This window comes from Ovis canadensis, chromosome 2, assembly GCF_042477335.2.
Source record: "Ovis canadensis isolate MfBH-ARS-UI-01 breed Bighorn chromosome 2, ARS-UI_OviCan_v2, whole genome shotgun sequence".
NCBI classification, from domain to species: domain Eukaryota; kingdom Metazoa; phylum Chordata; class Mammalia; order Artiodactyla; family Bovidae; genus Ovis; species Ovis canadensis.
This window is the reverse complement of record NC_091246.1, coordinates 14,472,684-14,500,136: the sequence shown is the minus strand read 5'-3', so window position 1 is coordinate 14,500,136 and position 27,453 is coordinate 14,472,684. Positions and strand designations below refer to the sequence as shown.

General features: G+C 41.2%; 1 protein-coding gene across 2 annotated transcripts in view; it reads right to left on the bottom strand.

The window, feature by feature from the left end:
- Positions 1–4,937: 4,937 nt before the first annotated feature.
- The window catches only part of ELP1 (elongator acetyltransferase complex subunit 1), a 56,520-nt gene continuing 34,004 nt past the window's right edge, over positions 4,938–27,453 (bottom strand). Inside the window, exons 28-38 of one of the 2 annotated variants that reach the window (XR_011254215.1) lie at positions 26,592–26,793; positions 24,027–24,088; positions 18,294–18,356; positions 17,859–17,919; positions 15,983–16,096; positions 15,255–15,351; positions 11,914–12,041; positions 10,936–11,090; positions 9,845–9,953; positions 8,785–8,860; positions 4,938–6,188 (exon numbers count right to left, since the gene is read on the bottom strand). Coding sequence is in view for 1 of the 2 variants with exons in the window: in XM_069575508.1 (XP_069431609.1) it covers positions 6,121–6,188; positions 8,785–8,860; positions 10,936–11,090; positions 11,914–12,041; positions 15,255–15,351; positions 15,983–16,096; positions 17,859–17,919; positions 18,294–18,356; positions 24,027–24,088; positions 26,592–26,793 (1,026 nt within the window). In the remaining variant the exon portion in view is untranslated. The remainder of the gene's footprint in view (positions 6,189–8,784; positions 8,861–9,844; positions 9,954–10,935; positions 11,091–11,913; positions 12,042–15,254; positions 15,352–15,982; positions 16,097–17,858; positions 17,920–18,293; positions 18,357–24,026; positions 24,089–26,591; positions 26,794–27,453) is intronic. The other variant, XM_069575508.1, reaches the window with a different exon arrangement.

Genomic DNA, 27,453 nt, shown 5'->3' with positions numbered 1-27,453 from the left:
AGAGATAAACATTTGAAAACTAGTGTGTGGCCTCCAGGAGGTGATCCTAAGAGTTGTTAGATATGTAGGTTTCTTCCGCTTAAATACAGAAGCCCAAATGCCTTACTAGGATCCTGAGCCACACATACACCCAAAGGCGCACACATTCAAGCACGCATAGGAGAGCTATGGCATCTCTACCAGGCTCAGGGAGAAACCCTACAGAGCCATCCTTATAACCTCCAGGTTTGCCTTACAGACAGCCTTGAAAGACACAAATGCCTCACGCTGGAGGCCTGGTGAGTAAGCACAGATGGCTGGCACCAGCAAGCTAGAGGAAAGAAGCAAAAATAGCCACAGAAGGGCTTAGTCAGCAAGGATAAGCCTTACCCTGGAGGATCAGGGCATCAGATAGGAGTTGGGTACACTGACTTGAGAGAGGTCTGCCTTGTTTACCTGTTTCTGCCCAAACCACTACTGTCAACACTCGAAGAACATTCATTGTTGGGAAGGTTGAAGTCTGGTTAATTCTTAACCTTTGAACCTCTTTGACAGAGTGGTTAAAGCCTATGGACCCCTCAGAATAATATTCTTTAAACACATCAAATAAAATACATAGGATTATAGAAATACACTATCTCCAGATTCCTAAGGGTCTATGAACCCCCCAATCAAGAACCCCCAAAAGGTGAAGAGGGTCTTGATGAAGTGGAGGCAATGGGAGATGATTCTAGAGAATGGGAACTCCTAGGCCATCCTAGGAATAAATGCCATACTGCCATTTTAAAATGAAAAATGCCAATATAAGGCTGAACAACTGTATAATCTCTTTTCAAAGCACTTTTATGAATTCTCTCACTGGTTCCATATTAGTAGCCCTTGCAGAAAAAAAGCATCTTCCTCATACAGAAAAAAAGATGAAAAGTTTTTAGTAAATATTTGAAGCCATCTTAGCCCATTGGCTCCCAACTGGAACAGTTTTGACTACCGAGAGACATTTGGTAATGTCAAAAAAGCAAGAGAGTTCCAGAAAAAACATCTATTTCTGCTTTATTGACTATGCCAAAGCCTTTGACTGTGTGGATCACAATAAACTGTGGAAAATTCTGAAAGAGATGGGAATACCGGACCACCTGACCTGCCTCTTGGGAAACCTATATGCAGGTCAGGAAGCAACAGGTAGAACTGGACATGGAACAACAGACTGGTTCCAAATAGGAAAAGGAATACGTCAAGGCTGTATATTGTCACCCTGCTTATTTAACTTCTATGCAGAGTACATCATGAGAAAGGTTGAGCTGGAAGAAGCACAAGCTGGAATCAAAGATTGCTGGGAGAAATATCAATAACCTCAGATATGCAGATGACACCACCCTTATGGCAGAAAGTGAAGAGGAACTCAAAAGCCTCTTGATGAAAGTGAAAGAGGAGAGTGAAAAAGTTGGCTTAAAGCTCAACATTCAGAAAATGAAGATCATGGCATCCGGTCCCATCACTTCATGGGAAATAGATGAGGAAATAGTGGAAACAGTGTCAGACTTTAATTTTTTGGGCTCCAAAATCACTGCAGATGGTGATTGCAGCCATGAAATTAAAAGACACTCCTTGGAAGGAAAGTTATGACCAACCTAGATAGTATATTGAAAAGCAGAGACATTACTTTGCCAACAAAGGTCCGTCTAGTCAAGGCTATGGTTTTTCCAGTAGTCATGTATGGATGTGAGAGTTGGACTATAAAGAAAGCTGAGCGCCGAAGAATCAATGCTTTTGAACTGTGGTGTTGGAGAAGACTCTTGAAAGTCCCTTGGACTGCAAGGAGATCCAACCAGGCCATCCTAAAGGAGATCAATCCTGGGTGTTCATTGGAAGGACTGATGCTAAAGCTGAAACTCCAATACTCTGGCCACCTGATGCAAAGAGCTGACTCACTGGAAAAGACCCTGATGCTGGGAGGGATTGGGGGCAGAAGGGGATGACAGAGGATGTGATAGCTGGATGGCATCACTGACTCAATGGACATGAGTTTGAGTGAACTCCGAGAGTTGGTGATGGACAGGGAGGCTTGGCGTGCTGTGATTCATGAGGTCGCAGAGTCGGACACAACTGAGCAACTGAACTGAGCTGAGAGATATTTGTGGTTATCGTAAGAGGAGGAGGGGGTATGTCATACTGACACCTGATTGGTAGTTCAGTTCAGTTGCTCAGTTGTGTCTGAATCTTTGCCACTCCATGAACTGCATCACACCAGGCCTCTCTGTCCATCACCAACTCCTGGAGTTCACCCAAACCCATGTCCATTGAGTTGGTGATGCCATCCAACCATCTCATCCTCTGTCGTCCCCTTCTCCTCCTGCCCTCAATCTTTCCCAGAATCAGGGTCCTTTCAAATGAGTCAGCTCTTCGCATCAGGTGGCCAAAGTATTGGAGTTTCAGCTTCAGCATCAGTCCTTCCAATGAACACCCAGGACTGATTTCCTTTAGGATGGCCTGGTTGGATCTCCTTGCAGTCCATGGGACTCTCAAGTCTTCTCCAACACCACAGTTCAAAAGCACTGATTCTTCTGTGCTCAGCTTTCTTTATAGTCCAACTCTCACATCCATACATAACCACTGGAAAAACTATAGCCTTGACTAGACGGACCTTTGTTGGCAAAGTAATGTCTCAGCTTTTTAATATGCTGTCTAGGTTGGTCATAACTTTCCTTCCAAGGAGTAAGCGTCTTTTAATTTCATGGCTGCAATCACCATCTGCAGTGATTTTGGAACCCAGAAAAATAAAGTCAGCCACTGTTTCCCCATCTTTTTGCCATGAATGGATGGGACCAGATGCCATGATCTTAGAGGCCGGGGCTATTGCTCAATATTCTGTAATGTACAGGGTAGCCCCCTACAACACAGCATGATATAATCCAAAATATCAACAGTGCTCTTGAGAGTCCCTTGGACAGACAGCACAATCAAGTCAGTCAATCCTAAAGGAAATCAACCCTGAATACCCACTGGAAAGACTGATGCTGGAGCTGAAGCTCCAATACTTGGCCACCTGACGCAAAGAGCTAACTCACTGGTAAAGACCCTGATGCTGGGAAAGATTGAGGGCAGGATGAGAAGTGGGCCACAGAGGGTAAGAGGGCTGGATGGCATCAACTAAATGGACATGAGTTTGAGCAAACTCTGGGAGATAGTGAAGGACAGGGAAACCTGGCATGCCGCAGTCCATGGGGTCACAAAGAGTTGGACATGACTTGGTGACTGAACAACAAATCAACAATGCTGAGAAACCCTGGTTAGCCCAGTGGACACACAGGCCGCAGAAAAGACTCAGTGAGTTAAATGACTGTGTCCAAAGACACTAAGATGAGTGACCATGACTTTGTTCTTTCCAAATATCAGGACATCTGTTGGTCTTGAAGTTCCCGGGACTTCAAAGCCAGTAAGAGTACTGGAGGAAGAGCAGGCATGAAGCACAGGTAAGGGCTGAGGGAGCACAGAGAGCGCAGGAATTGAGAGCAGGCCTTCAGGGCTGCAAGCATCATCACCTTAACTGTGGCTCGTGTACAAATCTCAGACATTTAGGGTGACCTAGTTCCTAAAATGGTCATCCTCCCCCAGTTACTATGTGACCGACAAGGAAGGGCAACCAAAGGCTCCCAAGGACTTGTCCAAGTAGTGCTTCTAGTGAAGCACAGAAGATTACAGGCAGCCACAGGAGGAGGAAGAAAGCTAATTTTGCTTTCCAAACTTGCGTGTATGAAAGTCGCTCAGTTGTGTCCAACTCTGAGACCCCCGTGGACATACAGTCCCAGGCCAGAACACTGGAGTGGGCAGACTTTCCCTTCTCCAGGGAATCTTCCCAACCCAGGGATCAAACCCAGGACTCTCACATTGCAGGCGGATTCTTTACCAGCTGAGCCACAAGGGAAGCCCAAGAATACTGGAGTGGGTAGCCTATCCCTTCTCCAGCAGATCTTCCAGACCCAGGAATCGTACTAGTCTCCTGCATTGCAGATGGATTCTTTACCAACTGAGTTATCAGGGAAGCCCTTCCAAACTTATAGTCACCTGCAATTACTAAGAACTGTCAGTTTTATTTACTTCTAAAAACATCCTTTTCAATTAGAGAGAATCCCTCAGATGTATGCACATGTGTGTATATATACACATAAATGTACGTGTGTGTATATGTAGGTATATATGGAAAATAAATTTATTTTAAAATATGCAGCACTAAGAAATTATACCAAGCTCTACTGATAAAAACATAAGCTCCTGCCCCAGCTTTTTTTAAGAGTCTAAATTAAAATGCACTTTGATTACAGGAGACAATCCTCTGCACAATTCCTTTTGATGTGCAGAGCATCTGACCAAAGCTGATTCAGTGGCACCAACAAAATAATGGAGGCTTTTGGCTGCCTGCAGCATGAATTTGCTTTCAGAAAAGCCCAAATTTGGGGGAAGAATCATATACTCTCCTCTAGAACTTGACAGAATCTTTCTCCAAAATTAAGCATTCATCTCTACCAGGACGTTCTCCTTTACTCATACACAGCCATTTCCCCCCATGACTTCCCCCTTGACGTTGCCCTTCAATTTGGAAGGTTTGCTCCCACCTGCTGCTTCTCCAGATGAATAAAATCCCATCTTGCTCAGATGAGAGTAAGTGACAGTAACTTGTATTCACACAAGTTATTTTTTGCTGCTTCATTATTTTAAGGAAAGTGAATTTCCATGCAAAGTCACGCCATTATCAAGACATGTTCACTTCTATCAGCATGGATCCCTCTACTATTATCTATAGCAAGAACACTATATTAAAATGTCATGTGGGTAGTCACAAAGCACTTGCAGCCTCTCGATGTTGTGCACTTAATTACAGATCTTCTTTTTCTATTATTTTGTGAACATTTTCAGACAAACAAAAAACTGAATTATACAGTGAACGCACCTAGATTCTGCAGTTTACATTTCGCTATATTAGGGAAAGATTTATTTGGTTACACAGTTCTGGGTATGTCCACACTCTGAAGATCAAAAGCAGCACTTACTGTTAGCTTACACAGAGAAATACAAGTCTGGTTCTGATATTAAAAGCATAGAAGAGACTGTTAGCCTTACCCAAGAACTCAGCAACAAAACGGTTGTTGTCAAAACGAATTAAGCTTTTTCTAGACTCACTGAAAAGGGAAAACAATTCCATTTCTTCCAAAGAAAATAACTAAAAGACAGAAGTCAGTTAAGCACCATAAAGAAAAATAAATGAAATGGCCTAGACACTGACAAAACCACTATGTTAAAAGAAGCAACATTTGGAGGAAAAGGGAGTAACTCACTACTGTGCATGCCATCTGATGCATGCTGCTCACCATCCCAAACGTGCACAATACTGTTTCAGAAATTCTAGACTGTTCCAGTTCTGACACTGCTAATTTTAGCAGAACATTCACAGGCAGTAAAATCAGTCCCTGTGGACAGTGTAGTGACGGGAGGCTCAAACTGGTTGTAACTGGAAGCCTATCACCTGGTAAGATATTACTGATATTACTGTCAGCATAGGAAAGCTCAGAACATTCAAGAATAGATTTCGATTTTCATTCTGCTTAATCCAAGGTGAAGAAGTCATTTAAATGATTGAATCTGACCAAATGTTGAGACCACTAATAGCCATGTTGTTTATACATAATGCTTTCCTCAAGGAACATAAAACAATTTTAAAACATTATTTTACTTTTCTTCCCACTTGAGATAGAAGCCACAAAATATTATTCCCAATTAACTGAGGCACAAATTAATTCTATGATTTGTTTGTGGTCCCAATATGATTCAGATCCGTGGCTGCGAACCAAACCCAATGTCCTCATTACCATAAATACCAGAAACATGCTCCCAACCAGCACTAAGTAAAAGAACAGTAACTTTTACAAAATGATGCTCTATTGGTTGAAGCTTAAAGTCTTGCTAATGATTACAATTACATGCAAAATAAAACAGAATTTGTGTCTGCCGAGGTCCGCGTTACAGAGCAGATCTCCCCAATGCTAAGGTAGATGGTCTTCTCTTCCCAGTTCCCACAGCCAGGCCTCGAGGAGTGAGGAGCAGAAGGAAGACAGCTTTCTCTGCCAGAGCCTCTAGCTGAGGTCACGGTCAGTCTAGAAGGCTCAGTTTCCACTGGGTTCTTCTATTGATCTTTGGTGGCATAAAAAGCTCAGCATCTAAAGGAAAGTAAAGAGAAACGGTAACAGACACTCTTTTCTGTTGGTGGGAGCGGAGGCAATTGCTCTAAGCTAAAACGAGGTGACTGGGCCTTGCACCGATAAGATGCGCTTCAGAAGCAGAGTTAATGTTTGTGTTACCCTAACAACTTCCTGATCAGAGCAAACACAGCCTAGAGGCCCTGCTCCAAAAAGAGGAATCCCACTTGAACTTCAGGCAGGTGAGAGGGTTGAAGAAAAAAATGCCCACTAACTGATTCAAAGTGAAAGAATATTTTGTATTTCAAACTGGGAGAGTGTGGTGGTTGTAGTGATGACAAGGCTGTATACATGTATTAAATTTCAGAAGAAGGGGACGACCGAGGATGAGATGGCTGGATGGCATCACGGACTCGATGGACATGAGTCTGAGTGAACTCCGGGATATGGTGATGGACAGGGAGGCCTGGCGTGTTGTGATTCATGGGGTCACAAACAGTCAGACACGCCTGAGCGACTGAACTGAACTGAAACATTTAAAAGATCTGTACATTTCACTGTATGTAAAATTTACCTCAATTTTAAGACTAAAAGGAAAAATTGGTGGCATGTTTTCAGTAAGCAAAGCTAACGGACAGAAAATACTTGAAAAAAAATATAACTAGAAAAGGCAGGTGATAGGCAGAAAATAAGTCAGATAAAATTTCCAGGCCCTCTTTCAGATACATTTATGGAATTATTTAAGTAGGAATAATAAGTAGAAACATGGGAAAATATGTAAAGAGGTTCTTTCTTAGTATAAATACTACGTACGAACTTATTGGCAGGAAAGAAGCTATTCTGAAAGACTGTATGACAGCAAGACATGACATCTTTCATATTTCCATGTTTGAATTTCATACCACAAAGAAACTCATTTCATAAAAATACTTTGAGGACTTCTATCAATTTTTCCAAGGACTTCTCTTTATCCTTTGATAGTCAAAGCAATTTTGCTATCAACCATAACAATTCCAACTGGTCTATGATTTAAGCACTACTCTGGTAAAACATGAATCCATTTTATGAAATAGATTCCATTTTTGCAAGACCTGGAATCAACTTGTGTGGTACTACATTGTATGTTAAACATGAAACAGAAAATGCCCCTTTAGGTCACTGCTCCCCTATAGTGTTAGCTGGGCAGGGGCAGGTGAGGAATATTTGAGTGGCACTGATTCTGTGATTAGCTCATCTGCCCCTTTTTGGGTTATGAGAACTTCTTTCCTAGAGTCTACACCAGTGTTCCTACACGGAGACACAGATAATACACATAATGAGCTGATGATACATAATACAAATATGGAGGCTGCTGATAATGAGCAGCCTAAAAATTTTAAAAGTCTTCAAGGCTCAGCTGGGAAATGAAAGTGCTCTTTGATAAAGCCAACTAGACCACGCTAGGGAAAGATGTGTGACTGGACTTGATGTGTGACTGGACTTGACCTGAAGGCCAGCATCAGGCCAGCAGTGAGGAAAACAGGGGAAAGAAACCACAGCTGGATTAGACACCACAAGCTACACAATTACCAGACAGCCTCTAGTCTGAGATGAACTGTGAGCATCTCAGAAATAAGTGTGTGTTTTGGGACTGACACCAAAAGCAGCCTGCCAGCCTCCAGGAAGAAGGGGACCTAGGGACACAGCAGTTAACTGTCTGGATATATGAGCTTAGCTGGTATGGAAGGTGGTAAGTATATTCCTGGTAGCAAAATATACCATTAAAGTTAAACGTGACATGGCTCTCACAAAGCCAGTACTTCAAATGTCATCAAAATGCTAACACAATATAGCATTTAAACGAAAAACTTTCAGAATGCTGCCTGTCACATGCCAGAAATGCAAACAGCATCTACAGTAAGTGCCAACTTTTCAAAGCTGAAAAGAAGTTACTATGCTGGAATGATCCACATGAAGGGCAAATACTTTGGCACCAAACTGATCTGTCCAAAGTTTTTTTTAAACCAACTTTGAAAAGAAAGCCTTTAGGGTTTTTAACTTTGAGGAATATGTAACCTAACTGCTGAGAATCATTTCCCCCCACCCCCCAAAATAAACAGAAACATTTTACGTATAATTCAATAGGAAATGCAGATGAAATGATAATCTTCTTTGGATCTGTTTTCAAATTACACTATCAATCCTAAGGATGACTAAAAAGTTCTGGCCCTTAGGAAATAAATGTGAAAATGTCCCCAAGACACAATGCAAAACTGTCAAGAGCCAAAAATGACGATTCAGAAGAATTCTTGAAATGTACATGCAAGCTAGACTGTTCAGATTCAAACTTCAACTGGGATGCCCTGTATGGATGCATATATGCCACTGCTTTGACAAGTGCGCAAGTCAGAACAAGTTTTTAAAAAATTATACATTTAATGTCACACTGGATCTCTCATCCCCCAACCCAGGTTCCTAACACTAAAGGCATTAAACTAATTTTACTACAGATAGACTCTGAGAATAGAGGAAAAACTGCAGTGACTCCCCAATCTCTCCTTATACTACTAACCTAAACACTTATAAAAATATATTTCTTCTGCTTAGTACATAATAATTTAGAGAGAAAAATACTAACCAAGAACAGGAACTGAAGTCTTCTGTTGTTGGTAAGAGGCCATGATACTATTTGCAGTAGAATTGGGACCTAGAACCTAAGTAGAAAGTAGACTGAATCAGCAAAGATTATTTTATACTTCTGATGGCTGCAAATACCTTTGCAGCAATAAGCAGCCTTTCATTTTCATTATGGCATCAAACATATATGTGATTTTAATTTGACAGTTTCTCCCATCTCCATTCAGACCTTGATATCTCCTGTCTACCAGAAGGTAATGATGGGGGAAAACAGAAAAGGAAAAGCTCAGTGATAAACGCCTGGTCCTTTCCAAATGAGTGAGCCAAACCCTGGGGAGGGGTACAATAATAGATTATAGAATACACAGAGCATCAGACTGTACTCAAAGATTTGTGAGAATTTTTACATTAAAATAATACGTACACAAAATGGAGGAGAATGCAAACTCCACGTGTGTTCAAGATGAACAAGAGACTTCATAGGAAACCCACGCCTGCAGGAGCCTCAGCAGGCAGACACCAGGCCCTCTGCCCCGCCTTCACTCAGCTCTGTGCCCGTCCCCTCCTGGCGCATGCCCAGCAGCGATGCCACATGCTCAAAGCACTGCCCCGTGACCCATGGTATCCTACACATATGACATTACCGTGCTTTACCAGCCAGAGCAAAAACACAATTTTCCTGTCACTTCCCCTAAGACTCCTAAACTGGTGTCTTAGGCGTTAATATGATCTGAATAGATGAGAATAAGGGAGGGCCTGGGGAGGCATTATAAATTGTTAGCTTCAAAATCACAAGTTTTGAAGGTGATCAGATTTCTTCTAGGAAATACCTATTATAGTAAATTCAAATGCTTATGGGAGGCTAACTCTTAGTTGCTTTTATAGTTTTTTCTTTTAAATGCTTTGATATCTACCTTGTCATGTAACCTTCAAAACATTCAGTGAAGTATACCAGAGAATATTATTCTCATTTATAACTGAGGAAATCAAGACCCAGTAAGCTTATGTATTTCATAAGCCTATGAGCTGACTTTTGGCCTCTGTTTCAGCTCCAAACTCACCCTTTTATGCACTGCTTGTGATGCTGGGACTGTGGGGCCTGAGAAAACACCCCTCCTCTGATGGCTGTTATTCTCCAACAAGAGCAGCCGACAGAAGGACAGGCCGAGGCTGGATGGAGGAAGGAGATAGAATCTGTTCCTTTGTTTGCTTGCTGCCATTCAACAGTGGCTCTTTACCCGACAGCATCTGTTCATTCCAGTTTCCATTTATTTCTGTGTATTCTGAACCAGCCTCATCTGCCCCCTCAGAAATACCAGCACCAGATGGCTGCCCCTGCTTCGCGGAGCTTCCAGAACCAGCTCTGCAAGACCCATCTCCAAGCATCTAAATTCTAAGAATCTCAAACTCTTCCTTCTGTTCTTTCAGTCCTGGGGGTATAAGCCGCTGCCCACACTTACTATCTCAGGGTTCCTTCTCTGTGTTCCCCTTCTGCCTTTTTGGTCCTCTAGTACTTGGTTAACCAGTTCCATTTATTAAAATCTCTCTGATAAAATATTAGCTGTGGTTTCCGTTGTCCTTAATGGACCCTGATGGACAGACCAGCCTTTCAGAATCAAAATCAAAACGCTGAGCAACAGACCTGAGGTGTAAGAGACTGTGCAGATATAAACAATAAACAGATGACAAAACTCCAGAATTCTTGATGGGACACAAACAGCTTTAACATAATTAGCAATCATGTCGTAACAACACAGAAGTGACAAGTCAAATTTACGGCAATTATCTGGGCTTCCTTTAAAGAATTCAGATCCCATCTATAAGTGTGAACAGAGAGGTGAGGGGCCAGTTCTGGTCGACCTTAACAACTTCAGGGCAGGCCAGGGGCAACCATCTGACTCCCATCTTCTCTGTGACAGTGGTTTCATGTGGAAAAGAGAACTCAAAGCGAACTTAACATAGGCCGAGGTGTACTACAAGTTCTACCACAAAGTCTTCTCACCAACAGCTTGCTAAGATAACTGAACTCTGGTATGGTATGTTTTGAGAAAAGGAAAATCTCTTGCTTTGACTGTTAAGACACTATGAGAGTAATAATCTGTGGAAGTGATTTGAACATGAAAAGCACATTGTGTTTCTGAGGAAAACTTACAGGTGTAGCTGAACTCTGCTGGGGGGTGAGAGTCCAAATTTCTGGAAGTGACCTTTCCATTAACAGCAGAGTATCTTCAAAGGCCTTCTGTAGCTCCCTTCCTTGCTCATCAAACTCAAAGAGAAACAGCATCTTTAAAATATGGCCTATTTCATCTAGAGAGAAGAAATTTGAGAGAGTGGTTAAGTTGTATTACCAGCTCCATTGCTAGAATCCTAACAGAGATTCTTTCCCAAGCAAAAAATATCTAATATCACACAATATCTTCCATATTTTCTCCTTTCTCCTCCAAAGCTAGAATAATTTAACATATCTACTACAAAAAGAAAACAAACCCACTGCAGCCCAAGCAGGGGATTAGTGTCTCCTCAATCCTTATCCTGATTTCAGAGATGCATGTATGTGTGCTAAGTCACTTCAGTCGTGTCTGACTCTTTGTGACTGTATGGACTGTAGCCCACCAGGCTCCTCTGTCCATGGGGATCCTCCAGGCAAAAATACCGGAGTGGGTTGCCATGCCCTCCTCCAGGGGATCCTCTCAACTCAGTGATCGAACCTGCATCCCTTATGTCTCCTGCACTGGCAGGCAGGTCCTTTACTATTAGCACCATTATTATTACTTTATTATTACTTCCCTGGGAAGCCCCCAGGGAAATTCCCAAAAGGCCAAATAGAAAGATAGATGTCTTTCTCCAGACCAGTAAGACTTATTCCCAAGTCCACGATGTAGCAAGTAAAGGGGATGGACTGGATTTTAACCTTTATTTTCATCCCAGAGCAAACCTGCTTAACAGTTTAGGCCCTGTGTGGCCTTGGGTAAACTTTCTGACTTCAATGATCATCCTTCACATCCTGGGTAGGTGAATGCCAATGAGAAAGGCCTCTGGGCTGAGAAGTTTTGTTTTACGAAAGTGCCCTGAAGCGATGTATTTACTACGGTTTTTATGTGGGCAAGAATCATCAGTATTGAAAATATACCTTTCAATTTCTCAGCCCCCTGCAGCACTTCACTCAATGCCTCCAAAAGGGCCACATCCTCCAGCGGACTCCCCTCCTTGAGGCTGTGCTTCTTCCGCTCCGCTTTGCGCCGATTCTTAGATGATCGCCTGTTAGGTATTAGAGGTGTTTTAAAAGGGGCTCTCCTTAAGCCCTTCCCACTAAAACCTGAAACAAGACAAGGATGCCCATTCCCAGCACTTCTCTTCAATGTGGTACTGGAAGCCCTAGCCACAGCAATCAGAAAAGAAAAAGAAACAAAAGGTCATTAGGAATTGTCATTAGAGAGGGATGACATGATGTTGTATTTGGAAAACCCTAAGGACTCCACATAAAAACTTCTAGATCTGATAAATGAATTCAGCAAAGTAGCAAGATAAAAGAATGACATCAGAAACTGGCTGCATTTCTTTATAACAGCAATGAAATATCGGAATGGGAATGTAAAAAAACAATACTTTTCAAAATTGCAGTCCCCAAAACAAAATACTTACGAATAAACCTGATTAAGGAGATTAAAGACTCATACACTGAGAACTATAAAACATTACGAAAGGAAACTGAAGATGATTCAAAGATATGGAAAGAAATCCCATGTTCTTGGACTACAAGAATCAACATTGTTAAAATGGCAATCTACTGATGTAATATAATCCCTATCAAATGACCCACGACTGTTTTCACAGAACTGGAACAAATAATCCCTAAATTCTATGGAACCATAGGCGACCCAGAACCGCTGAAGCAATTCTGAAGAAAAAGAACAAAGCAGGAGGCATAGCCTTCCCAGACTTCAGACACACTCCAGAGCTATAGGAATCAAAACAGCACGGCACTGGCACAAAAACAGACACATGGATCAATGGAGCACAAGAGAGAGCCTAGAAATACACCTGCCCACCTACTAGGAGTTAGTCTTCTGTAAGAGAGTCAGGAATATCAGACGGGAAGAAGTCTCTTCAGCAACTGGTGTTGGAAAAGCTGGACGGCCACATGTAAACAGAGGCAGTTAAAACATACCCTCTCACTGTACACAGAAATAACCTCAAAATGGCTTGAAGACTTAAACATAATTAAGACATGACACCATGCAACTCCCAGAAGAGAGCATAGGCAAAACATTCTATGGCAAAAACTGTACCAGCGCTTTCTTAGGCCAGTCTCCCAAGGCAACAGAGATGAAAACAAAAGTAAACAAACTTACAAGCTTTTGCACAGCAAAGGAAGCCATGAAAAAATAAAGTAAAAACGATCTACAGAATGGGAGAAAAAGATTTGCAGATCATGCAGTAGGCAAGGGCTTCATTTCCAAAATACACCAACAACTCACACAACTCAACAACACAAAACAAACAACCCCGTCAAAAAACAGGCTAAAGATCTTAACCCACATTTCTGCAAAAAAAAAACATATAGATGGCCACCAGGCATGTGAAAAAGATGCTCAACATCACTAATTATTACAGAAATGCAAATCAAAACTACAGTGAGGTACCACTAGACACCAGTCAAAATGGTCACCATTAATAAGTCTGTAAATAAATGCTGAAGAGGGTGTGCAAAAAAGGGAACCCTCCTATACTGTTCGTGGGAATGCAAATTTGTACAGCCACTATGGAAAACAGTATGGCAGTTCCTCAGAAAACTAAAAACAGAACTACAGTATGACCCAGCAACCCCACTCCTGGGCATATACCTGGAGAAAACTCTGATCCAAAAAGATATATGCACCCCTATGTCCACAGCAGCATTATTCACAACAGCCCCAAGACATAAACAACCTGAATATCCGCTGACAGATGACTTGATAAAGATGATGTGGTGTACATACACAACAGACTACTACTCAGCCATAAAAAGCATCAAACAACGCCATGTGCAGCACCATGGGTGCAACTAAGATGACCAGATTAAGTGAAGTCAGTCAGAAAGAGAAAGAAACACGGTATCATTTATACACAGAATCTAAAACACAGCACAGATGAACCTGTCTATGAAACAGACTCATAGACACAGAGAACAGACTTGTAGGTGAGGAGAGGGAGAGGGAGATGGATAGACTGCGAGTTTGGGGTTGGTAGATGCAAAGTATTACACTGGAATGGATAAACAAGATCCTACTGTAGAGCACAGGGGATTATATTCGGTATCCTGTGATAAACCACAATGGAAGAAACTATAAACAGAGAATGCATATATGTGTATAACTGAATCACTTTGCTGTACAGCTGAGATTATCACAACATTGCAAATCAATTATGCTTCAATAAAGAAAAAGAGGAGAGCTCTCCTTGTGCTCAGCAGATGAAAACGAACATAGCAATAAGTGTGGTCACCAACTTTTTGGGAAACCACGGTATATACAGATGGTGCTTGTATTTTTGGGAAAATGGTGAAGGTGTTAAAATGATACATAAAATTCAACTGGTAGCGAAAAGGCAGGAAATAATGAGGAAGGCCCTAAAAAGTGATGCCTGGCCTTGAAGTTTTGATTAAGATACAGAAGAAAATGAAATTACATCTGATAATCAGAGCTGGAACAATGAGAAGAACAATCAGCTTCAATTTTGTAGTAAAGACTAAATAAATTTAAAGGCAACAAAATTAAATTTAAGTAAGAAGACAGACATATCAGATTGGAATTTTAATATCATAAAATATATAAATGAACCCCACATTCTTTCCTGCCTCAGAGATCTTTTATTATGCCATTTGTTTCATCTGGGACCCTCAGCCCAACTCCCAAAAGCCCAGTCTGGGTGGCTTTCCTGCAGTTTCTGTTTATCCCACCCAATCTCACAGACGTCCACTCTAAATTCCTAAAACACCATTTGGTTTAAATATACCATCATGCACTGTTTTCTGTTTCTCAAGTAAGTCTACAAATTCTTATTAGTTCACATCTCCTTAAAAGGTTTCTGTAATATCTACTACAGCGAGTTCAGTAAATACTTCTGACCAACTGAACTTTGAAGAAGTGTGAACTCGCTTTTCTTTATACTCTTCCTAGTTTTTCAGTGCCTACATATTACATATAGTCACTTAATGTATTTGTTGAGTGAATGAAATCAGATGTTAAATATAAACTGAGTACCCAGTGTAAGTGCCATATGAGCAACGGGCAAACACATAGGCCACGAAGCTGCAGCAGAAAACATCTGCAGTCAAGTCTGAGCTCTTAGACATGCTGGGAAGGTCCTTCCCCAACTTCCCCAGTCCCCCGCCTCCTGCTGCATGGTCCTGGTGGAAAGCTGACCTCTTCACTTCTCCTTTCTCCACACACCCAGGGAATGGTGAGTGTGCTGAATACACATGATACATACGCTGATATCCTAGAGTTACTATGAGAGTATCTGCCACTCATGACACTGCTGGTTTCAGAGAAGAGATCTGACTCTTGACCATGGGGTGCTTCATCATCTAGAAAAGAAGAACCAGACACAGAGTTGAAAACTCCCTGCAGATAAGGTTCACCTTCAGCAGGGTAAATGAACCATAGTTATCCAGGTCACCTCTAATGAGGTAGGAAGACTAGTACAAAGCTGATCTAAAATACAGCACAAATGTGTATAGCTGAGCCACTGGACTGGCACAACACTGTACACCAACTACTCTTCAATAAAAAAAGGAGGTGCTCTCCTTGTGCTCAACAGACTAAAACCAATGTAGCAATAACTACTAGTCACCAACAGATATTAAATACAATTTTACCACTGTAAGCTAGCACTTTACCAAACGTCTTTATTCTTTTCTTAAAGCAAAGGAACTTTTGGAGAGGAGGAGATTCATTCTGTAAATACTGCAGTCAGTTCCTCTGGCTGGGTGAGTGGGGAATGTCTGGCAGACCTCTTCCCATTCGTGCTTGATTCTGCCCTCAAACTCTCCCCAGTACCCATGACAAAGACATACACATGCCCTTCACAGAGGCCTCAGACTTCCACTTGGCACAGTAACCACACTGCAGGAGGCACAGTAAGCGGCTAATAAGACAGTGTGTGATGTTGCCCCCAACACCACCCCCAAGCTCCACTGTCTCCAGGCAGGCACTCACCCAGGTTCACCTGCTGGGCCTGCTCCTTCAGCTCTCGTACCACCAGCAGACGTTTTTTATGGCGACTGAATGTGGCTGTCTGAGAGTCCAGAAATGCCATATAATTTTTCTGGGCTGAGGGTGCAGATGGAAAGTAATTTAAACATGTTTAAGCAAAGAGAAAAAACTGGAGTGAGAGGTTGGCAAGGGAGTTGGAGCTCAATGAAAAGAAAACAAGTTATCAAGTTTTTCAAGTAAGATTTTTTTCTTTAAATTTAATGGAGAATTAACCAACAATGCTTTCGGAGAATGAACTAGAGATTGAGATTCAAGATCTTAAAGTTCATTAACATCATCCTAGAAAACACTCTACCACTAAACTTGTAAAATCACCTAAATAAGAGTCTTTAATATCTAACCTAAGAGAGGACTGGCAAATAAAAGGAGTGTACAGGAAGCTATTAACAAAAACAGGAAGAAAGTCATGAAATGCTTCCTAAACCTGTAAGTATTCGGTCTTTGCTGATGAATCATCAGCATTTTTCTAGGTTCTCATTAGTGGAGAAAAATTCAAGAAGAGTGAGCTAGAAGGATTGTTACAGGGCCCAGGAGGATGCTTCCAGGACCCAGGTAGGAGTACATAAAGAGAATGATACACAGAGAACTCTCCCAGTTTTGAGTTGGACAGGGTAGTAGAGAGCAGACATGGTAAGAATGAATGCATGTCAATGTCAGAAACGCTAGACATTACTTACAGGGTAGACTGTGCAGGGCTTAAAATCAACCTCTACTCCCAAAGATTTCTATATGTCAAACTGACATCCTACTCTTACATTTTGCATTTAAGGAATTACAATGTACACTAGAGTATTCTAGAACTGATTAACACTCATCTTTGATTAATCTTCTGCAAAGGTCCTTTTTATTTTTTTGGACATGCCATGCAGCATACAGGATCTTAGTTCCCTGACAAGGGATTGAACCTGTGCCCCCAGAATTGGAAGCTGTCTTAACCACAAGGCCACAGGAAAAGCCCTTCTTTTTATTGTAAAAATTTTTTTTATTTTGAAAGTTCAAACCTACATAAAAGTTGCAACAGTTCAATGAATACACACACACACACACACACACACACACTTCACTTAGATTTATCAATTATTAATATCATTCTACATTTTTGGCTTCCTCTGTTTCTCTCTCTACTCTCTCTCACACACACATAATTATTTTTGTGGAACCCTTTGAGAGGAAGTTACAGATACAATCCTTCCCTCCTAAATACTTTAGCATCTCTCTCTTAAGAATCAGGATATTATATATATAATCACAACATAATTATTAAATACAGAAAATTAACCATTTGATATGATATTATCAAATAGTTCATATGCAAGTTTACCAACCATTCCTCAATGCAAAAATTTTTAACTGTATCTTACCCACAGGTTTTTAAACATTCAAATATTTCATGTGTGACTATTTAACATCATTGTCGCTACTGTTTAGACACTAAGTCTGTCCAACTCTTCATGACTCCATGGACTGTAGCCTCCCAGGCTCCTCCATCCATGGGATTTCCCAGGCAAGAATACTAGAACAGGCTGTCAGTTTTCTTCTCTAGGGGGATCTTCCCGACCCAGGGATCAAACCCATGTCTTCTGTAATGGCAAGCAAATTCTTTATCACTGGAAGCCCATTTAACATAGCACATTTAAAAACCATGGTCAGAATTCAATTATCCCACCCAGTGGAGAACTCTGGTTGATTCAATAAAGTGCGTTCTTTCATCACTGACGTGATTAAAGGATGTGACAGCAAAGACAGTACTCTCCCGTCTCCCTCTCCCCCGATCCTGATACTTCCAAATCAGGAATGCTTTCTAAAATACAACCCTCACCTTCTAAAATGGAAGGCTTTATGTTGGTTTCTATAATATCTGGTCTGTTATATTTGTGTACCTAAAAGGAAAAATAAGATAATTTTAGGCAGGAAAACGTCAAGTCACTGGAAAGTTAAGACACTAGGGAGTGGATCGCTTTCAGAGGTGACCAGGATATTTTCCGGAGGAACAGGCCTACAAGGTGGCCAAAGAAAACCCAAATCGTTTCAGTAAGAAACAGTAACGTTTCTCATTTAGAGGACTAATTCCACACCTCAAGAATAAATTAACTAAATGATTTAAAAAGCACTGCTTATCCTTAGACCAGAACCTGAACTACTGCCAAACTTCGGAAGCCTCAGAAGACCAGGGACTCCGGCTGACTGTCTCCCCCGTGCAGGCCCTCATTCTACCGAGCACTTCAGGCAGGGAGGAGTTCTGGCGTCCTCTTACCAGTCTCAGAGCTTCTTCCCAGGCAGCTCCTTCTAGCAGCACGAGCACAGCTTCTTCATGGTCCTGACAAGGGAACATCAAGGAAGATAACAGGCTAATGGGGCAAGCATGTCAGATGCCACCGTATCAAACTGCAAAACTGCCCAAAGAGCTGCCTCTATTGCTCACAATCCCAGTTCTCAGCCTAGGGTCTGGCCTAGAGCGGATGCTTGATAGATGCTGATGCAAAAGACAAATAAGGAGTGTCAGTTCTGGAAATGACCACAAAACACAAGGTGAGCATCATCTCTCCACATCCCTGAGCACCGAAACCACGAGAGAGACTGTTAGAAACGCCCATTTCCCCAGCTGCACCTCCAAGTCTGATTCAGATTTAGGTGGGCTCCTGAATTAATAAGACCACACTGTGAAAAAAGGGTCGACTAGAACTGTAACCTTCCAAACCTTTTCTTCTTTTAATGCCTATTTTTTTCTCTTTGTATTTCAAACAACTTCAAACCTATAAAAAACTGAAATAAGTTTAATAAACATCTGTATAGCCTACAGTCTTTAAGCCATTTGTGATGCTTACATCCTTACCACTAAAAACTTTTGATTATGTACCCTAATATATAATTATGTTATGTTCTTAAAAAGCACATAAAACAAAACACGTTTTTAGAAGATGAAATAAGAGAGACAACTGGCTGGATTTCTTCAAGTAATCTCTATCATAAAAAAGGTGTGTATAAACTAGATAAAAAGGGATTTAAAGAACATAAAATAATACAATACATGGACTTAGGAAGGAATCTAATTTGGATCAATCTACTATAAACAACTTTGGAATATTGAGGGAACTTAACTTTTCATTATTGGATAAATTAAAATGTGTCAACAGAGAGGAAGATTATAGCCAAACCAAATTTAAAAACAGTATAATTTCATTTTGGTTAAAAAGTACATCTGTGTGTAGAGTGTGTGTGTGTGCGTGCATGTGTGTGTGTAGGGGGGTGAGTAGGGAAGGTAGAGAGGAGAGAGGAAACTGGAAAGAAATAGTCGCACAGAGTCGGACATGACTGAAGTGACTTAGCATGCATGCACGCATGAGTGGTAGGAATGAGGTGTTTTATTTTCTATCTGCTTTTAGTATTTTAAACAATCTATATACATATATACTACTTTAAATAAGTTACTTTTAACTAAGAAGGTTAAATAAACATTTTCTTCCCAGACCCCAAAGGATCACTTCAGGCCTATACCATATGTTCCAAAGAAACACAGTATATGTGTTTTGCTTGACTGGAAATGTGTGTGTGTTATTGACATAAAATTCATATATTAATAACATACAATGAATAATTTTAAAGTGTATACGATGCTGTTTACTATATCACAATGTTGTATAATCACAAGCTCTCCCTACTTTCAAAATTTTTTTCTCATCACATAAATACACTTCGTATCCATTAACCAATCCCTCCATACTTCCCACTCCTCTCACCCCCTGGTAACTTCTAATCTGCTTTCTGTCTCTCTGGATTTGCACAGTCTGGATATATTATATAAAAGGAGTCATACAATAGGTGACTTTTTGTGCCTGACTTCTTAAGTATATGTTTTAAAGATTCATCAGTTCTTTGTTCCTTTTCTCTCCCCTTATTTTTTTGACTATAGCAAACTTCAATATAAAATGCACCCTTTTAGCCATTTAATGTATAACTCAGGCGCATCAAGCAAATTCACACTGTTGTGAAACCACCACTACTATCAATTTCCAAAACTTTTATCTTGCAAAAAGGAAATTCTATATCCATGAAACAATAAATCCCCTCTCCCCCCACTCTCCACCTTCAGCAACCATCGTTCTACTGTGTCTCTACGAATCTGACTATTCTAGGTACCTCATATAAGTAGAATTATACAATATTTGACCTTTTATATCTAATTTATTTCACTCAGCATAATCTTTTCAAGTTTTATCTAAGCTGTAGCATGCACCAATTTTTCATTATTTTTTGACTGAATAATATTCCCCCATATGTGCGTATGTGTTCAGTTCAGTCGCTCAGTCATGTCCAACTCTGCAACCCCATAAACCGCAGCACGCCAGGCCTCCCTGTCCATCACCAACTCCCAGAGTTCACCCAAACTCAGGTCCACTGAGTTGCTGATGCCATCTAACCATCTCATACTCTGTCATCCCCTTCTCCTCCTGCCCTCAATTCTTCCCAGCATTAGGGTCTTTTCCAATGAGTCAGCTCTTCACATCAGGTGGCCAAAGTATTGGAGTTTCAGCTTCAACATCAGTCCTTCCAATGAACACCCAGGGCTGATCTCCTTTAGGATGGACTGGTTGTATCTCCTTGCAGTCCAAGGGACTCTCAAGAGTCTTCTCCAACACCACAGTTCAAAAGCATCAATTCTTCGGTGCTCAGCTTTCTTCAGTCCAACTCTCACATCCATACATGACTACTGGAAAAACCACAGCCTTGACTAGACGGACCTTTGTTGGCAAAGTAATGTCTCCATTTTTTAATATGCTATCTAGGTTGGTCATAACTTTCCTTCCAAGGAGTAAGTGTCTTTTAATTTCATGGCTACAATCACCATCTGCAGTGATTTTGGAGCCCAGAAAAATAGTCAGCCAGTTTCCCCATCTATTTCCCATGAAGTGATGGGACCAGATGCCATGATCTTCATTTTCTGAATGTTGAGCTTTAAGTCAACCTTTTCACTCTCCTCTTTCACTTTCATCAAGATGCTTTTTAGTTCCTCTTCATTTTCTGCCATAAGGGTGGTGTCATCTGCATATCTGAGGTGATTGATATTTCTCCCAGCAATCTTGATTCCAGCTTGTGCTTCTCCCAGCTCAGCGTTTCTCATGATGTACTCTGCATAGCAGTTAAATAAGCAGGGTGCAATATACAGCCTTGACGTACTCCTTTTCCTATTCGGAACCAGTCTGTTGTTCCATGTCCAGTTCTACCTGTTGCTTCCTGACCTGCATATGGTTTTCTCAAGAGGCAGGTCAGGTGGTCTGGTATTCCCATCTCTTTCAGAATTTTCCACAGATTCTTGTGATCCACACAGTCAAAGGCTCTGGCATAGTCAATAAAGCAGAAATAGATGTTTTTCTGGAACTCTCTTGTGTATGTGTACGTCTATCATATTGTTCACAGCAGCACTATCCACAATAGCCAAGATACGGAAACAACCTAGATGTCCATCAACAGACGCATGGATGAAGATGTGGTCCATATGTACAACGGACTACTAATCAGCCGTAAGAAAGAATGAAACAGTGCCATGTGCAGCAGCATGCATGCAACTAGAGATTACCATACTATATAAAGTCAGAAAGAGAAAGACAAATTCCACATGATATCGCTTATATGGAGTCTAAATATGACACAAACGAACCTATCTATGAAGCAGAAACACACTCACACTTATAGAACAGGTGCGCAGCTGCCAAGGGAGGTTAGGCGAGGGATGGAGTGGGAGGGTGGGTTAGCAGAGGTAAGCTATTACATATGGAGCGGATAAACAACAAGGTCCTACTATATAGCGCAGAGAACTGTTGACATGTTCAGTATGCAATGATAAACCATAATGGAAAAGAATATAAAAAATGTGTATATATAAATGTATAAATGTATATATATAAAACCAAATCACTTTCCTGTATATTACCACAACATATAAATCAACTATACTTCAATATAAAAGAATTTTTTTAAAAAGTCAATGCAATTCACCCTATCACTGGTCTAAACAAAAAAAATATCTTGAGTCATTTGGCAAAATTTAATACTCATTCATGATAAAAACTCTCAGAACCAGAAACAGAGGAGAATTTTCTCAACCCAAGAGGGCAAGGATTGGCAATTTTTTTTCATAAAAGGCAAGACAGTTAATATTTTAGGCTTTCTGGGACAGACTGTTACAAGTCCTCAAACTCTTGTGGTTTTAAGTGCAACAGCAGCCACACAATGTATAAACAATTGGTGGGGCTATGTTCCAATACAACTTTATTAACAAAACGCGTGGTCGGCTAGCTTTGGCCCCCAGGTTGTAGTTTGCCAAATCCAATAAGAGCCTTACCAGTTTCTCGCATCTACTGAACAAACAACTCCTTTGCCAAAAACTAGCAAACATCACACACAGGGTGAAAGACTGAACTTCTCTAGCTAGTAGCACTCACTGTAGACAAGACCAAGAGTTTAAAACTCCATAGGGGTCCATACTTAGGGAGATGCTACATTTTTATGAGTTTTTACCTCCAGGAGCCTTAAGAGAACTTCTCATAGTGAATATGAGGAAATATCCGCATATTTCTAGCAGGGGGAAGGAAAAAGGAGACGTGAAAATATACCCAAAGCATGCTCATTTTAATAAGACCTGCTTTCAAGAGAAAATATTTTGCCAGAGCCTAATCAAAGAGGGTTTCACCAGGACCTCCAATGTAGGGGCAGGGAAATACCCAACTCTGGCCCACTCTAACTTTCCTGTCCTACTGAGGGGTGAAAAATAACTGACAAGCCCTGGTGAAGTTCACAGCTGAAGCACATACTCAGGCTGAGGCCTAATCACAGGACTAGAGAACATGCCTCCTGCTACCCAAACCCCAGCCTCATCATGTCACTAAAAGCCTTCTGATCAAATTTCCTTTTACCCAGGTATCACATTAGGCTTTTGACAAAAAATTACAAGGCATTTTTAAAAAGGGATAAAAATGCAGTTTGAAGAGTCAGAGCAAGCATCAGAACCGGACACTGATATGGCAGGTATCTTGAGATTATGAGGCTGGCAATTAAAACATGAGTATGATAAATATGATAACACCTCAAATGGAAAAAAGAGACAACATGCAAGGACAGATGGGTAATGAGACCAGAGACAGAAAAATCCTAAGAATCAAACAGAAATGTTAGAAATCACAAGTGAGCATCCTATCCATTTAATTAACCATCTTAAATGGGATATGTTTTCAGTTGAATCACCATCTTCTCTTTCTAGGATCTAGTGATATCAAATTTTAGTTATCTTCTTTCACTCATCCTTATTACACAAAAGACAATGAAGTATTATAAAAGCATAATCTAGTTATGCAACTGTGCCTGCATAACAACTTTAACAACACTTTCTGATCAAAGGCCAAAACTCTACAAGGAAGGATCCCTGCTAACATTTGTAGGCCTGTGTCCTTTGAGTCTGTGGCCCATGACAATGCATGGATTTACTGTTTTCATAATAAAGCTACAATTCTATCAAAAGCTGGTATGGATACTTTATATCTGCTGGAAAACTGGAACCCAAATGCTGCCTGAGGTAAAAAAGACATTTCCAAGAGAGACAATGGGACTGAAAGCCAAAAAAGGTGGTCTCAGGTTCAATCACTTTGGTTTAGAATGGTCTTTTCTCATTGTTCCTACTTTGGTATGTTAATGTAAAAAATATAATTGCCTTATGATTTACTTTCTACTTTCCACCAAGGTCAAGCCACTAGTGCATATTAGAGTTCTTTGGTATTCTGCCTCACAGAAATTACAATTATTTAGAGATAGACTGAATTTAGATTTCCAAGTCAAGTAGGCAAGATGGAAGACCTTCAAGGGAAATACTATCTCTGGATTTCCTAAACACCCACAGTTCCTTTCATTTTCATGATTGCTAAGGTACAAATGGGAAATAATTACTTGGTGTGTGTGTGTTGTGGGGGTGTGAGTGCAAGGGAAGAACTGAGTTTACCTGAGCGTACTGTTCCAAAACTGTGGCCGCATCACTGTGTTTCCTCTGCTCAACTAGCTTTCCTGCAAAGACAATAATAAGCATTTGACTTTCCTAGTTGGCAAAGATCAGCATTACCAAAACACAAGGGGAAATGGTTTTCAGTGGTACTATTTAAATCAAAATGGTCTCCGACATATTGGAGATTGAGCTCTAGAGTATACACTCAAAATGAGCTGCTTTAAAATAGCATTATTCAAAAGTGTTCCCCAGGATTGTTCAAAGAACAATGAAAGGCAGGACCAAGAAACCATTCTCAGGCCAAGCATGTTTGTGAAGCACTGGGTAAGACAGAGTTAACGTTCTTTTGCTAACATGCTTCATCAGTATGTCTTTGATGCGTGCGCTCAGTCATGTCCGACTGTGCAACTCCATGGACTGTAGACCACCAGGCTCCTCGATCCACGGGATTTTCCAGGCAAAAATACCAGAGTGGGTTGCCATTTCCTCCTCCAGGGATCTTCCTGACTCAGGGATCTAACCTGCATCTCCTGCATTGGCAGGCAGATTCTATACCACTGAGCCACCTACGGCATTATGTCTTTTTTCCATCAAGCAAAGTATTAATACTTTGTGAATTTCTATGAGAGATATAGGCAGGAATACCAGAGTCCTATCCTAAAGTGGCAGTTAAAATCTAAATTTAGCATGGGATGTGAAAATCACATATAGTCAAAATCATTCAGGAAAAAATGTTTACAAGCGTTCATATGGAAACTGACCTAGCACTCTCACGAATCCATTTCTTCCTCCAATAGGAAGATGCTGCTGTTTCTTTGGTTGAGCACTAGATGGGGGTGGTTGGCATTTGTCAGGAATGTGGCAGTATCTTTAGATTTGAGAATCACTCTTGGTCCAGTTGAGAGGGTGTGTGCCTCTATGAGAGGCACATAGAAACCAAAGTTAACTAAGGGGCTGGCAGATTCATGTCTTCTATTTCATGCTAATTCCAGGGCATATTATCATTTACAAAACCAGGAAGAGTCACCTCTACTAAACAGCTATCTTTTCTCTCTTTTGGTGACTTGTGTGAACTGCCTAAGTTAAATGTATGAATGAAGTGACTCCACCTTATAACAGTTCCCAAAAATCTTTGGCCACTCTCTTCTCCACCTTTTTCTGCTAACCATCTGGAAAAACTAGGTATATTGCACTATAAGGCATGAAAAACAGGAAGCTAAGAGTCACAAAAAATGTAAGATAACAGACCCCAAGAACAGAGCTGGAAAGTATAAGCTACAAATAACAAGTTTCTAGAGCACAAGTATCAATGGAGCCAGAATGAACAGTTTTAACAGGACTCAAATAAGGACTTCTCAGTACTTGTAAAAAGACTTCAGCTTGGAAATCGAAAGGGCTTACAGAAGAGTCTACAGAACCAATATGCTGAGCTACCAGGGAAGCCCATCTGATAACCAGAAAATGCCAGAAAAAGAAAAGTCATAATCTCACACAATTTTTTAATCCCCAGGGGAAAAAAAAAAGTGAAATAACTAAATAGAATATGTTCATACGTTTAACACGCTATAATTTGAAATTTTTTTCAGGACTGTTTTGGGGGAAATCGTAACAATATTTACAAGACTCTTGAAAATTAGGGGGAAAATATACCAGCCACTCACTTCAAGCATGATTGCGAGGGCCAGAGCCCCACCTGTCTCTTCTCCTGAGCACTCTGGGAATGCCACTCCACTCTAAGAAATCAGATTCTGCAATAGCCTCGCCTCTGGTTTCACAGCCTGAAACGGTTAAACTGGCTCTGCTTTCGGACTGCTTATACATTTGGCCTCATTTCTGAAAACCGCCATTATGTTTTCATTTTCCAACAATCTACTGTCTGTATTTGAATGGCTCCATCCCCAAATTCATCTTTACATTCTTATAGGGCTCCTGGCTACCCAGCTACACTGTACCAAGTGTACCTATGAGGTGTGAGTTTCAGTGAATGAGGTGGAGAAGGAGGGTTAGCTAGGTCATCGCCAACTTAAAGTTAAGTGTTCCTGGGACTTCCCTGGTGCTCTTGTGGCTAAGACTCTGCACTCCTGATTCAGGGGGCCGAGGTTTGGTCCTGTTCAGGGAACTAGATCCCACATGCCATGACTAAGACCTGCCGCATCCAAATAACTAAAAATATTAATCAATAAGTAAGTATTAAAAAAGGTTAAAGTGTTCTCTAATGACTCCAGCTTTTCCCTTCCCCGAGGACTGGACACGGATACGGAAAAAATCCAGCTTCAACTACTGCCGAAGAGACGGCAGATCTGCACCATGGGAAGACCTGCCAGAACTACGAGAGAGAGACGTAAACTGCTTTCCCTATCGTGCCATCGTATCTGGGGACTCTTGTGGCAGTTCAACTTTTACTCTACCTAGTAAGCCATTCCAAATTAATTTTTATCAGTGCCTGTGAGAGGGCATCAAGGTGGGCTGCCTTACAGATATTTGCAAAAATTCCAAACGAAACCAAAGAAACACAAACCCTTAGGGGAAGTTCTCGTTTGGGAGAACCTTAACGACCGTGTTTACCTGCCAGAGTCCTGCCCAGGCCAGCCAGCTGCTCTGCGGGCAAGTGAAGCTGGGCCGCTGCACACAGCGCTTGCTGCCAGCTGCCACAGGCCAGAAAGGCGCTGAGAGCTTTCTCGTGAGCACCGCAGCGGGCGAACACGAGCCCTGCCAGCTCATGGAGGTGCTCCCGCAGCAGGTGTTCCCCGTAAGCAATGCTGATGTCCTGGGACAGGAGGAGACACAGGGTCAGTGAGGAGAGGTGGCAACTTGTTCTTTAAATCTCTAGAGAGGGCTGTCTTGATCATTATACTTGAAATTACTTGAAATTCCTTGGAACTACTTAGAAAATAAGTAATTTTTCTGTGGATGACTAATGAATTCAATCTTTTTTTAATTCAAAACCTTACTGAGGATATGCTGTTTGTTCATCCAACAAATAATTACTGAGTACTATTCAGGGCAGTGGGAGTAAGACAGCAATGCAAAAAATATAACAAGGGTAAAAAAAAAAAAACAAAACAGCCAACCAACCAAACACAGAAAACTCTAACAAGAACCATGATCAAGCTACTGTTATGGTGGTGAAAGAGAACATACTTTATAAACCAGACATGGTCAACAATATAATGGTAGACCGTGGTAAACGGACACGGTGATGGGAATGCTATTTCAGAGGGCTGTGAGAAGCAATGTGAAGAGTTAAGGGAGAGTGTTCTGCACCAAGAGCACAGAAGGCACCGTGGCGATCAGGCAGGAATGGGTACGGAACACACAGGTCGGAATAACAAGGAGGCCAGTACGACTTAAGCAGAGAGTGCACAGGAGAGGAACAGATCATGAACGTGAGAGCAAAGAGGCGGCCTCTGGCCAAATTCTCTGTTCC